This window comes from Hemiscyllium ocellatum, chromosome 17, assembly GCF_020745735.1.
Source record: "Hemiscyllium ocellatum isolate sHemOce1 chromosome 17, sHemOce1.pat.X.cur, whole genome shotgun sequence".
Taxonomy (NCBI): Eukaryota; Metazoa; Chordata; class Chondrichthyes; order Orectolobiformes; family Hemiscylliidae; genus Hemiscyllium; species Hemiscyllium ocellatum.
The window spans coordinates 40,430,837-40,446,237 of NC_083417.1; the positions used below are offsets into that span (position 1 = coordinate 40,430,837).

The 15,401-nt window shown below is 37.2% G+C and overlaps 1 protein-coding gene across 1 annotated transcript in view; it reads right to left on the reverse strand.

Annotated features, from left to right (window-relative positions):
* itfg1 (integrin alpha FG-GAP repeat containing 1) overlaps positions 1 to 15,401 on the reverse strand; it is a 245,573-nt gene that overhangs the window by 6,205 nt on the left and 223,967 nt on the right. Inside the window, exons 15-17 of the mRNA XM_060837695.1 lie at positions 13,627 to 13,751; positions 12,280 to 12,362; positions 6,905 to 7,022 (exon numbers count right to left, since the gene is read on the reverse strand). Of these exons, the coding sequence (XP_060693678.1) occupies positions 6,905 to 7,022; positions 12,280 to 12,362; positions 13,627 to 13,751 (326 nt within the window). The remainder of the gene's footprint in view (positions 1 to 6,904; positions 7,023 to 12,279; positions 12,363 to 13,626; positions 13,752 to 15,401) is intronic.

The following is a 15,401-nucleotide window of genomic DNA, read 5'->3' on the forward strand; positions in this document are numbered from 1 at the left end:
AAGTGGCACCAATCAAACAGACTGTTTTTTTTGTGGATGGTAGCAAGCTTTTTGAGTGTTGTTAGAGCTGCACCCATCCAGGAAAGGGGGGAGTTTTCCATCAAACTCCTGACTTGGGCCTTATAGATGGTGGACAACTTCAGGCAGATCATGTTGGTAAATTTAGAAAAAAAAACTCCGATTTGTTTCTACAGTCCACAGCAAAGAAACTGTCAGGAATCAGTTAAGGAAAACTATACGAATTTGACCAGAGGGAAGGTGGAGAGTGGTATACTTTGTTTGGATTTGAATTTCTACAACTGATGTTGGGAAATAATTTGAAAACTATAATAAATGTAAAAAAAAACTGTGGGTGTTAGGGAGACCTGAAATAAAAACAGAAAGTGCTGGAGAAACTCAGCAGGTCTGGAAGCATTTGTGGAGACAGAAAGAAAGGGTGGAATTTTCTCAGCATCTGAGTTATTAGGGCTATGACAAGTTAGTGGTAAAATACTGCAAGATCAAAAAAATGAGATCCTTGATGTTGAGATAAAAAGTTCAATTCTACATCAAAGGTTTCAATGATGAGAAGAGAATCTCATTAGTGCATGGGCTATTTGCATGCATTAACATTTCATTATTATATTCTCTTGCCTCATTTTTAGGCAATTTGTTATTCCCCTATATGGCAGAGAGAAACTAAATGGTGGTAATTCACAAATGAACATCTGAGTGGATACCAGGCAGCTCCAGCATACTGCTTGCTCCTGTGGGCCTCCAGCTTGGGCATCATTTCCAAGTGCTGTAAGGAAACACTCCATGCACTGTGCCTACCCACACCCTTATTTCATGGAGGTTGGTAATGAACATACACCAGCTTCACCACATTATCATGGCATATCTTGGACTCATTTAGAGTACAGTTCTCCACTTCAGTACTACAACTTGCAGCACACCAACAACTTGCAGTGTAAACTGCCGACAGATCCTTGTGTGTGCAGGAATGAACATGGATTGGAGCAATGTGCATCTCAGGGCTCTCAGCTTGCTTTCTTAGTGCTCGCTCCCTTGGTGCCTAAAGGTCACAGCCTATGCTGAAGATTTTTTGCACACTGATGCTTCATTCAGAACTTACATGTTCACAGTATTTCTGTCACTTTGCCTTTTGATGCAGACACAAAGCTCCAACATTCTGAAGATGCTGGTTCGATGTTATTTGTTTGTGCTGCAATTGCTGAGCAAAAGTATTACTGAAGAGCTGCTTTGTTTTTGATATTGACAACACAAGATGCAGACACAGAAGTTGTGGTTGTCTCTGTGGCACCTGCTCTAAGATTGCCCACAGGATGATAAACATTGTCTTAAAGCCAGGATCAGTATTAACCTACAGTGGATGTGATTCAGCCTTGCAACATTTTTCAAGCATAGTTGTTTATATGAAGTGAAGGTGCAGGAGAACCGTGGAATGCAATGTAAATTACAGAAGAACAATGATGCTCTACTCTGTTAGTGGTGGTCAGATAGCCACGTCATGATGTTCTGCAAGGCGATGCCTTCTTCCACTGGGGCCACTGATGGCCACTGAAGTATCCTCCACACCAGGTTTCCATGCAGGTCATGTTTGGGGATTCATTGCATTACACCACAGAGGTATGATCCACGAATAATGAGATTTATGATAAAGAATTGCTTGTGGAAATTTCTAGAGATCATGGAAAGAAACCTCATAAATGACAATTGGCTGATTTTGGGTAAATTTCAGTCTAGAGCTAGTCTTTGGAAGAAAAATAATATTGGACTCAAAATGTCACTTCTGTTTCTTTCTTCACAGATGCTGCTAGAGCTGCTGAGTTTCCACATCATTTTCTGTTTTTCTATTATATTGAGTTGAAAACACGATTTGCTGTTTTGCTCTTTTTCTAAGCTTCATTCTATATTTAGATGGAATAAAATTAAAAAAAAAACATACAAACACCAAGATTCCATTCTGAGATCTGACTTGTCCAATAGTACCATCAGCTAAGATCATAACATGTAGTTTGAGAGTACTGTTGGCAATCCTAGCATGGTTTTCCATCACTGACAGGCCAAATGGTGAGGCCCCTTGAACCTCTGCAACTCACAGGTATTCCCACAGTGCTTTGAGGGTTGGGGTTCCAGGATTTTGACCCAGTTTCAGTGCAAGAACTGTGACATATATGGTTTGTGACCTGCAGATGGTGATATTTCCATGTATCTACTGCTCTTCTTCCAGATGTTAAAGGTTGGGTGTTTGGCAAGTGTCGTTGAATCAGCTCTGGCAAATTGCTACAGTACATCTTGCAGAGAAGTTGTTTACAGGATAGATTCCAGGAAATGGCACAACTTTGTTATTGCTTCACTGGACATAAAATTGCTGAAGGATGGATATAGGCAGTTGATGTCTCATTCAGGTAAACATGTGTACCATGCCTTTTTGTTCTGCCTTCAAGTGAATGCATAGAACAGTACTTAGTGGAACACCTGTTTTAAAGTGTCACTTGCACATTCTAAAAGCCAACAATACAGCCTTAATAACTCACATCCAGAATAACTCCAAACAATCTTTCCTCGTTACCCATTTTGTACATGCAAGCCAAGCTCACAAACTGAGAAAGCCCTTAGGCTGGCTGGAAGATTAAGCATTGTCTCATTTAGGTGATAAAGGGAAAATATAGATTATTGATCGACTTGCCAGATCAAACTTCACTGTTGGGATCAAACATCCCTTCAATCAGAAATGTTTTTTGGCAGTTCAAAACCAATGCATCATTAAATCTGCTATAGTAATGTTTTTAAGTGACTGCACGGAAAAGAAGCAAAACTGAAATAGTCAAAAACATGACGCACATAAACTGATACTTAGTAAGCCAATTAACAGGAGTCATTGAATAAATTTTGTTTGCAAATATGGGCTGTTAGTTAAGTGAATAAAGGCCACTAGTTTTAATAATATTTATCTGCCTTATTTGTGAAGAGATGTTCTTTAAATGCTCTGAAGGACTCTGCTTCTACAAGGAATAGGCAGTCTATTGTCACTGCATTGTGTGCAAGAGCAGACTACATAATCAGATTGGAGAAAGTGAGGTCTGCAGATGCTGAAGTATCAGAGCTGAAAATGTGTTGCTGGAAAATCGCAGCAGGTCAGGCAGCATCTAAGGAATAGGATGTGTTTATCATCCTGTGGGCAATCCTGATGAAGGGCTTATGCCCGAAACGTCAAATTTCATGTTCCTTGGATGCTGCCTGACCTGCTGCGCTCTTCCAGCAACACATTTTCAGCTACATAATCAGACTAGCAACAAACCATATTCTAGCATTTGGAAAGTAAATTGTTTTTTTTTTCACCTGAGATTTGAAATGGGCAGTGATTTTTCACTAACCAGTTTCAAGTAGTCACTCAAATGTGCCTAAATAGTGATCACCTTCAGTCTTTTTGATCAATTCTGTACTCAGCCAATATGGGATATGAGCCAATGTCTCTAGATTGTAATCAGAGCAGAAACTTTGGCTGGATTGAATTTAGGATTTAAAAGAACTGCACAAACAATCAGATATTTAACTGAGCAGGTTCAGCTACCCAATCACGAGTGTATAGCAATCCTGTGTATCTTTGTGGTCAAGATAAGCTTTTAGTTCTGTATAAGATTATGCACAAATATCAAAGTCATTAAGGGAATAGTAATTTAATTGTTGTGGTATTGGACTATTAAGCAAGAGATCAAATACTCAAGCTCCACTATAGCACGTTTATGAAATTTGATTCAATAAATTTGACAATACATTGACCACAATCATAAAACCTAATGGTTTCTACCCGGTCTGTCCATCCATACATGATCAACTCTACTGGCTCTACTATCTACCTTCTCTGGGTAGCTATAACTGGGAAATACAGGGTGCTGGGGTCCAAATATTTGGTACATATTTCTAAAAACTGCATCCTCACTGTAAATGGGTTTCCACTAACTCAAGCTATGATAAAAATAAAGCAATTGAGAATAAAGCAAACTTTACAAACATATTTTCTTCAGTTAGTTAGAAGCCTAATCACTTGTACAGCTTTCATCTGGTCTTATTTATTTAATGTGGTACTTGCACAAAATCTGAATGCCTAGGTCACAAAATCTGAATGTCCTGGGCTTTGCCACAGAGTTCCCAGAACCTTTCATTATGTGGTGGGGTGAAATGTGCTAGTTGGTATAGTGTGCTACTTTACAACTTGACAGTACAGTCTGTTCTGATATAACACAGTAGTTCCATTCCTGTGCCATCGCGCGTTCTAAGCACTAACAGCAGCACCATTTAAACCAATGGGACCGAAATCATGTTATAACCAATACAAGGAAAGTTTGCATTCTACAAATAAAAGTCTAAATTCTTCAATCGCGTTATAACCAATTCACATTGAAGAAATGCACTTTATAGCAGAATGACTGGAATTGATCAGTAACGATTTCTGATGTCCATCATTAACCATATCTGCAGCATTGACAGAGCTAATCTTTATTTTACTAATAGCTCCCCTGTTGCAATTAAAAGTCAAGAAGTGATGGTTACACATAAGTACTACTTGTTATTTAGGTTTCTGGCTGACTTAAGAGTAGTAGAGCTGAAAATGTGTTGCTGGTTAAAGCACAGCAGGTTAGGCAGCATCTAAGGAACAGGAAATTTGACGTTTCGGGCCAGAGCCCTTCATCAGGAATGAGAGTAGTAGACACTGCCATGTGGACTTGTACAAGTAACTTAATGCTTTTATCGCCAATCTCAATGTTTTTTTCAGTCGCTGCTGGAAGCCCATTTTCCAAACTGGAGTAATTATCCAATATGGACCCTTGCATTTGCAAATGACCAAAATGGCCCTTTCACACTGCTGTGACATCAACAGACTATAAAGAGCTAAAACATGTATATGTGCTGTAATGCCATACATTTTGTGTGCAGTGACATCAACCATGATTTTATTGCATGGTGGAGCAGACTTGAGGAGTCAAAAGTCCACTTTTTCTATTTCAAATGTTTGTTTGTATACAATTTGCTCTGTAATCATTACTTACATGCAGAAAACCTTTAAGTAATATAAAACCCTAGAATGATACAGCAAAGGAGGAAGCTTATATGATAATTCTTTTGACAGAATTGTCTCATTGGTTGCATTATCCTGCTCTTTCTCCTCAGCCCTGTTGCTTTATTCCCCTTCAAATATTTATCAAATTTCCTTTTGAAAATTACAATTTATATCATTCTTTCAGACAATGCAGTCCAGATCATAATTCAATATTCAAAGATATCTCCAGTACTCTCATTATGTTTTTCAATGCTTCTATCAAATTTTATCTTAAGCTTCTCTGTTAAGGAAAACAATTCCAATTTCTCCAGCCTTTCATTCTTGATACCATTCTAGTAAACGTGTTTATTTAAAGCACAGACATCCTTCAAAAAATTTATGCACATATATCCTAAGGTCCATTTTATTCTGCATGCCCTGTAAATAGTTTAATTTTGATTCAATTCTCTTTAACCAAATTAAACATTTATAAATCTATAGTTATATTTAAACAAATCTTCATAAAGCTACAGCAGAAAGATCTTTGCAAGACTTCAATCAAATGTTAAGCTCGTATGTTAAACATTCAAAGGGATCTCTCTAAATCTGTGGGTGTTCTTAGTGCAGGAATTTTACCTGACCTCCTCGCATTAAGCACAGCTATTTCATACTGTTGCAGTTTTAAAGGATGCTTAATCAGTAACAAAAGTAAAATGATTGACCCTGCAAGTCACCCTTATTCTTCAAAAGAACTGCTCCACATGATAAGGATTCTTGCTTCCTGCCTGCCTCTAGGAATCTGTTCTAAATGGTGAATCAAACTATTAATGTGTACTATTGCAGTTTCTGTTTCTTCTGTGAAGCCTGAATAGGTCAATTTGGGGATAGCCTTTTACATTTAGCACAAACTCATAGTTCTGTGGATGCCATCCCAATATTGTGATATCAAAAACATTTATAGTTATAGTTTTTACTGGCATTGTGGACTTATACCTATGTTTTACAGCAAATTTTTGGCTTGTGGAATAAGGGAATTCCAACAAAATAAGGTAAATTTACTGCCTTGCACTTAATAACAACCTAAGCTGTGTATTGAACTTAGACAGCCAATTTAGTTCAGAAAAATGACTGAAGGATGTTCACAGAGGGACAATACAAAATGGATGAAATATTAAAAAGGGTCACCAAAAGCTTTGTTGAAGAAGTGTGCATTATGAACAAATTAAGAAAGGAGAGATGATAGTATTTAGGGAAGCTTTTCTCGAGTATAGGGCAAAGCATAGCAACCAATAATGTGGTGAAATAAGACTGGAATGCACCGGTTAGTGACAGATAGATTGTGGTAGAAGAGAAGGGTATTGTTAGAGGTGTCAAGTAGTTAGTATTTATGGCGGGGAGAATAATGGGTCAGAAAATCATTTTAATTGTTGGGTGGTCAATCAGTCAGGGTCAGTCTGAGTCAATACCCAGAAAAAGAAAGCGGGTATGTAACCTGAATAATGGCACTTAAAGTAACTGTGGGTCACAAGGCTCCAAACCTTATTGTTGGGCCATGCTTCCTTTTTATACAACTTCAGTAAATTTGCTATAATGGATAATCATACTATTTAACTTACACATTTTTCTAAGAAACAGTGCTGCACAGCACAACAGAAGCAATCAATTAGTAATCCTGTGCCGTTAAATACTGAAAACATCAACAGAAATTAAGGTAAATGAACATAACAATTCATTTGGCCATGACAGAATCTACTGATTAGTCATAAATGTGACAGCTTGCAGACCTCGGAACTAATAACTGATGTATAAAACACCAATCTGTACATTAGATGTAAACGTCAACTGAAATTTCAAAAGTACCTTCTCCTGCCAGTGTAAAATGCCGATTATAGCCAAAATGAAAACACAGACTCCAATTAAGGCTATAGCTGTAAGTAATACAATATTACTGGGCGTCAAATATAACTTGGCACTCCAGCTGTGAAAAGAAGAAAAGAAAATGAAGTTAGGTTTCAATTGAAACAATATCATTTTTAAAAGAAAAAAAAAACTGGTGCCCACTTAAATTTTGTTGGTATTTGCTTCTTTTCTGTTTTGCAACTTGTGCCAAATTATGATACTTCTGAAAGCACAAAAAATACATCCAAGGGTATTTCCAGTGTGCTTATTTGCACCAAGTCCTCCTTAAACATTACCCTTTTGCTCACTGACTTATACTGGCTCCAGGTTAAGCAGTGCCTTGATTCTGAATTTCTCTCCTTTTCAAATCCTTTCTTGGCTACAAACCTTCAAGATATCTGTGCCCCATTAACTCTACCCTCTTCAACATCCTGTTAGTAATCTCCTCACAAATGGTGGACATACCCTAAAAGTTTCAAACTCTCTACCTCCTTTTTCTCCTTGAAAGGTGCATATGAAAAAAAGCTTTTTAAAAAAAAACGAACTTCGAGCATCTGCCCTAATATAACCTGGCTTGGAAACAAATTTTGCTTTATAATCACTTTTATAAAATACCGTGGGATGTTTTATTAGTTAAGGAGATCCAAATATGAGGTTGACAAGACTGAAGTTCCTCATCTTGTTTAGCATCAGAATAAACTTGCTTTACACAGTTTCTAAGTGTTATGAAGTGGAGTTAATCACCAAAGGGTGATTAACTTGCCCTATCTGTTAAAAGGGTTGCGAGAAGGAGTGTAATCCATTTTTTCAGCAACGTTTTGTGGGTTTTTTTTAGATTAGATTCCCTACAGTGCAGAAACAGGCCCTTCAGCCCAACAAGTACACACTGACCCTCTGAAGAGTAACCCACCCAGACCCATTCCCCTACTCATGCACCTATCACTAAGGGCAATTTAACTTGACTTGGGCCAATCCACCCAACTTACACATTTTTGGATTGTGGAGGAAACCCAAGCAGACATGGGGAAAATGTGCAACTCAGGTTCCTGGCTCTGAGAGGTATTAGTGCTAACCACTGAGCCACTGTGTCGCCCTCGTTAAGTAAAAGAAATACCTGACACTCACTTTACAATCTACAAATAACACTTCATTTATCTAACTGTAACAGTGAACAAACTAACTGAATTGTTAACAGACCGAACAATTCCTCCTAACTGCTAACTGTTCCTGAATAACACAAGAGTCTCAAGGTATGCTGTTCCTATAAATACAAGCCCCACTTGTACCCCAAAACAACAAATTTAGTCACTTGAAATTACTGCCAGGTTCTGAGTCTTCTGGAACTTGGTGTGTCTTCTTTGCTGATCCTTCTTATCGGAATGTTTTCTCTGCAGATTCTTGTGTCAGGAATTTAGATGGTGTGCCGTGGTACTCTGGTAAACAGATGGTGCTTTCTCTAAAAGCTGAGGGCTATTATCTCAGCAGATGGCAGTTTGCTCTAACGAGTTTTCAACTGTCCCCTTCTTTTATAACCTTGATGACCAATCAATATTTTTACAATCGCGTTGATCCTAGGTTGTCAAAATCATCAGATTTAAATTTAATAGATTTTTGGTATCCAAGGGCCTGGTTTAAATTGATTGGTGAAATTTAAAAGTTGTTGTCTTGGGAAAAGTGCTGCGTGGTCTGCTAACCGTACGGCCTTTTAATACAAGTGTTTAAATTTGGGTGCTCAATGTGCACCTGCAAATCCCAAGCTGCTCACAGACCTATATTTTTTAAAAATCCAAACACAGAAAAGACACTACCTTTTATCGAGACCACACAATGCTTTCCTCATTTTACAGTTTTACAAACACCAGCTTTGCAACATGAAGGACCTGACATGCTTGGCATTTTTCATGTGCATACAACAGGACATGATATTCAAGCTGAAGCCTAGTCAATAATTTGTTAAGGATTAGCATAACTAATTCAGAAAGTCAATCAAGTTAAGAACACTTACTGAAAGTACAAAGCTCCTCTTTCTTTTCTTAAAGGTACAGAATGATGAGGAAGTGCAGTACCATGGGTGCTAACTGAACTTTACTACCTTTACTAAATGGCCTTCTTCATCTGTTAGCAGAACATCCATTAACTAACCACATGACCATTGAAAGCTATTATAACCTTTCAGGATGAGTCTCTGGATTGCAGTCAGCAACATGATAATGGTTTTTATACTCCGTAATTATCCAACAATGATACCAACACTGCTTCTGCCACTGCTTTTTGAGATCATTTAACTCAGCACAAACCTGCAGCTGAAGCCGCAAATTGCCAGACATGCATGTCTCAGCATTACAGCCTGCATTGTATTTATGCACTAAGTCCTCTGTTATTTTATCCTAATCTCATTTTTCCTAGCTTTGATAAGTCACTTCAAGGGATAGAAACAATTTAGTAGATTTCAAAGGTAGATGTTTTAGAACATAGAAGAGTACAGCCCAGAACAGCCGTTTGGCTCATGATATTGTGTTGAACATGATGCCATATTAAACTAGTACCTTCTGCCTGTCGATGGTCCATATCCCTACATTCTTTAGTTATTCATGTACTTAAGTAAAAGCTCCTTAAACACCTCTATTGTATCTGCCTCCACCATCACTCCTGGCAGCGCTTTCCAGGCACCTAACACTAGGTGTTAAAAACCTGCCCCTCACATCTCTTTTGAATGCCCCCTCGGCTCCCCCCCCCCCCACCTTACCTTAAATGCATGCTAGTATTAGATACTAGTATTAGGCATTTCAACTCTGGGGAAAAAGATTCTGACTGCCAACTCTATTTTTGCCTGTCATAATTCCATACACTTCTATCAGGTCATCCCTCAGCCTCCGCTGCTCCAGAAAAAACAACTCTAGTTCATCCAGCCTCTCCTTATGGCTCAAATCCTCTAATCTAGGCAGCATCCTGGTAAACCTCTTCGGTACCCTCTCCAAAGAATCCACATCCTTCCTGTAATGTGGTGACCAGAACTGAACACAATACTGTAAGTGCAGACTAATCAAAGTTCTGTAAACCTGCAACATCACTTCCTGACTCTTGTATTCAATGCCTTAACTAATAAAGGCAAACATGGCATATGCTTCCTTGTGGGCACTTTCAGGATTTTGTGGACCTGCAAATTTTATGAAAATTGAAAATGGTAAAATATTTTTTGAAAATGCCATGATGATAATTTCAGAGTTCTTAAAAAATGGGAAGTCAGTTGGTAAGGCTGTTAAAAACCCACACAAGAACCTCAGATTATATGAGTAGAAATGCAGAATACAAAAGCAAAACAAGCTTATTGAACCTTTACAAATTGGCTATTTTAAGGAGGCCAAACTTATATTTTATGGATCTTGACTACTGTTTTCTTATTGCTTTATTCATTACTGGTTTCTTCGACACTTTTATTTGGCAGGCCTGAGGGAGTGGCATTTGGGAGCTTAAAAGGGGGAAATTGGTGGAGAGGAAGAGGAGGAGCCCCCAAAGGAGTCAAATCTTATGAAGGCGTGTCTATTGTGAAAAGGAGGCACCCTCCCTATTTTCTGCCTGAGGTTAGAGTAGGATAATATTCTGGGTCCTTCCACTGCTCTTCAACCCCGAAAACTGAGGTTGCACCTGCAATTCGTCATTAATTGTGTCTTTATGGTCCTAATCGGGTTAAGGATGGACAGCTGGCCTAATACATCGCAGCGTCGAATTACAGCTGTCGAATTTAACAGGCTCTCTGACTCCAAAGTCACCAGCAAGGGAGCATAAGAAACCATCTTCTTATTGTTAGTACACTAATGTACAAATCAGAGAATTGAAACAGTGCAGCACCCATCTATAAAAAGGTCTGGGCCCTACATGAGCAGCAGAAACATCCCTACTGGGGAATACAAAGCCTAAACCAGGAAGTTGGGAGTTAGAACATTTAGCTTCAATGAAATAAAGAGAGGAGAATTTTAAACTGTGAGAGTTTAAAATATCAAAGAAACAAAACAAAAGATGATTCATTTTATTCAAACCTCCAACAAGTAAAATCTGAAGATGGTACCTATAAATCAGCATGAGAAAAGTTGGTTGGCAGTAATTACCAACTTTGATGTTGCAATCAAAAAAAAAAATTTCTCTTGCAGGGTCAGTCAACCATTTTAGATATTCTCAAACAAACTATTTGGATATGTTATGACACACCTCTGGAACAGGCGGGGTTAAAATCCAGACTGTATGGATTTAAGGTAGGGACACAATGCTATGTAACGGATAAACATTGCAACATTATGCCATTCACATATTTAAATGCTGAGTCATGGTGTACTATCAGCATGCTGCAGCTTCTGGAGAGCAAAGAAATTTGGATAGCAGGTCCTAATTTCTGCATTTAATATTGCATCTAACCGCACAATTCTACTGCCAGAAGTTATCTTTAACATCACTGTGAGTGCACTTACACCACAATGACTACAGGGCATCAAGAAGGCAAGTCACCACCAACTTTTAATTAGGGAGTCAGTTAGTGCTGCACAATAATCACTGGCCTAGCCTGTGATTCCCAAAGCCCATGAAAAAGTAAAAAAAACAAATTCTTAAGAATGACAAGTGTTGAGAGCCATACTTTTATGCATCCTGCAAAATTCAAGCTGTATTTAGTTTGAAAAGCAATAGTTTCGGCAATGATCAGCTTGAAAACATTGCAACTTCATGGACAAAAGAATGTTAAAATCCAATGTGCACAAACAAGTCTAACAGAATGTGTAGTGAGAGATTCATTGTTTAAGCAAAATCTGGTCCAAAATAAACTTACTTATTAGCATTTTAAAATCGGAATACAGCATATTATGTTTGGGTATATCGAGAATAATTCACATTGAACCCAGAGCTGCAGGTTCACTTGATATTATTTCCTACCCAAAATGAAATAGTGGGCTTGGCTAAAATGTGCACTCTTGGGAAGGTTTTGAAATCATAATGCCAGTTGTGCATAAAACTAAGAGGGATACACCAAGGTATTTAGAAAGGTCTATACCCAAAAAAGTTTTCTAAATTAGACAAATGTAATAGTCTAAAATTACTATGCCAAATAGCAAGTCACTCATTTGTGAGGAAATTCAAGTGTTCTTCAAAATATTCCTTATATTAAAACTGATTCATATAATTTAGAATTTAGTAATTGCAGAGTGAACCTTGGCTAACATACAGAGTTATTGGGAGGATTAGTCTGACTTTCTAAGCTTCCAGGAACAAAAGCTAACTGACAATTTTCAAAATACTTGTGCTAAATGTTTTTCAGAGACTTTGCAGAGATATAAACATGTAAATATTACCTTTTTGGTGAGTTATGAGGATATGGAATGACTATAAGTTGAGAATTTGGAATAATAGCTGTCCACTCTTGTCTTCTTATAGACTAACAGGGAAATAAGATAGAAAGTAATTAGTAAGGAAAGTTTTTTTTGTCAAAAGATGTACCGTTCATTCAAACAGAGAACATTTACAAGCACATCTTCTAGTTACACAGCATTCCTTTCATGTATCATATTCATATACTTTATAATATTTGTAAAAATAAACCAGTAAAGCTAACATTGCACACACTCAAAGTTCCCAGGAATTTGCCGTGTCAAAACAATTACATTCAGCCTGCAGGCCAAAGTCAAATGATGGGTACTTGGGAAGGATTGAATGAAGAAGATGCATACAAAAATTATAAGGAAAATACTCAAAGGAAAAAGGTATATTTACTTTTCTACTTTCTTACTGATTACCAGAAACTAAAAAGGAAAATACTTAAATGATTTAATTTTTCTTGTATAAAGATGACTCCCAATTTGAGCACAACCATACTGAATTGCTTCAATGCACAGACAAAAATCCACATATTTGTGAAAAACACTTGTTCGCCTGAGAATCACAAAATCACAGAATTGTTACAGTGCAATTCAGTCTGTATCGCTGTGCTGTCTTTGTGGCTATACAATTCACGTTCTACCATTCCTCTTTCTGTCTGTAACCATATATATTTTTCCTTTACAGAATTGGCAAGGGCTTGAGAATGTAAAGAGCATAAATAATCAATTTTCTCAATCAAGAATGATGGATGATGGAAAGGAATCTTAAAAACATGTATGGCAAGGCTTTAAAATTTATCTACGTAAAAATCTATACAACAAAGCCTTTTATTCCCCTTTACAAGACTACTAATGGTCACACTACCAGCTCTGCCAGAATAGTGATAATTCAGTATTGTCAATCGTGTGTGGAGATGACAGTTCTTTGGGTGACTCAAATTGATTTCACCCTCTATGTTCTGTAGAAGAAACAGTCCTACTTTTATCAGAGATTTTGTTACAGTTGTAATTATGTATTTTATTTGTTGTAGGTGTTTATATTTTGTAGGTGTATAAGGAGATTTTGTTCACTGCTCATTCGCAGCTCATTCACTTTGTAATGTCAACAGTGTTTCTAAATCTAGCATTAAGAATAAATGCTAAATTACAAATTAATTCTTAAAAATTAAGAGTAAGATTCTTAATTAGGATATTAAGAATATCCAAAACCATTAGGACAAATTTGAAGTGCACACTGACCATCAAATAAATAGGAGCATGTTACCATATAATGATGGAGAGACAGAAGCTCCTAACTTCATGCCATAATTGTTGGGTTACTACCTTTTCTCCTTGAGGTCGAGGAATGCCAACATAGAGATGGTCGAGAAAGTTTGCACTACGTCCTAGGCCAAGGACTACATAGGGCAGCTGTAGTGCAAAATGTGCTGATTGGCTGAGTTGTCCAGCTGAAAATAGACCAGAATAATCAAGAAAATTCAAATGCAACAAGACATGTACTGTTCATTGAAATTAAGTTCCAAACTAATCTATGTGATTCAATTTCATATTACTTCATATTCTCTTAACATGAACGTTTTTTTTAAATCACATCTCATTTCTAAATGGAGTTTTCCCTTTATTTTTTGTTCTGGCATACTTTGCAACTGGGAAATGTTGCATGGCCAGAAAAGTAAAAAAGGAAAATTGCAATTAAATAAGAGGATGTAAGCAGTTAAAACAACTTTTCATGATAACTCAGCATCACTTAGCAGTATAGGCAGAATTTGGTGCAGAACAGTGGCAAAAGTGGACATTCTGGCTAATTTTCTTGCTATTGGCAGAGCCCTTGGATCTATTTTATGCTTTTTTTCCTAAACAATCTCGATCAGTTTAAAATCTTAGCACACGACAAATCACATACATTGATGCTGACAGGATAAGCAACCCAATGCATCAGAGATGATACACATTCCCTGCTCAGGACCACAGCATGTGCATTACTAATGGTCACATGGTTTGAAAGAAGCCAATACCATCATCTGTCATGCACAAAATGCTTTAGTTTTATTACACTCAGGTCCTGCACAAAATACATGTAAATATACTGAAAATACAAGTTGGATTTTCGTGTAGAAATACTGATGAGACTAAGTGTTCAGTGTTGTCAAAGTGTTGATGACAGAACAATTTCTGGTAACCACACAGGCATAGCTAAAGGAGAAAAATCAGGAAATCCGCTGTCCAAGTTGTCTTACCTCTCTAGAATCCTTGGTCTGACAATATCTCACTGAGAGACTGACATTGAAATACATAGTATTACAACTTCATGTATTTGTAAGGTGATATACTTACGAACCTCACCAAAAATGTTAGGATTTGGCCACTGCAGAGTAAGTACATTTTTAGTCAATAGTTATCACATCATTACTGTCCAAATGTTTCCCTGGTACAGAAAAATAACACTGACAGTCTCATTGCTTCATTATCTTAACGATTGCTGGAGATTAAAAATGACAAAAAATTAATTTCGCTTTTTTAATACCTCGCAATGCTTAATTCCATTTTCTTTCCTCCACTTTATCTCATTTTCTGTATCCAATTTAGAAATTAATTAAACATTCTACTTGATCTCTTCAATTTCATATTTTATTACGCATTTGCAATTCTTCAATCTGATTGGATAAAATGACACAAAAGTTCCCATGCCTCCTGCAAAAAGTACTCTTCCACTTTGTTGGTCTATAATGAGCTCCATTGTAAAATTCATTGGAAGTCTGTGGCCAGGTACAAGAGTATGTACATGTGACAGCATCCATTTGTTGCAGACAACAAACTCCAATCCATTGTTTAGCAAATCGAAGATTAATTACTTTATCTGGTCGGCATGGACAGGTTGGATCGAAGGGTCTGTTTCCATGCTGTACATCTCTATGACTCTGTTTATTTCCTTAAATTTAGAAATAATTCAAAACTGAATGAACTTCGTGGTTTTAAATTCCATATGTTTACATAGCAAGTAGAAGATCATATTTTCTTTGAAAAACATTTTTCACTGTAAGATTCTCTGTCTGTGTTTATAATGTTCTACAAAGGCAGTGCCATTAGCACATAATGCA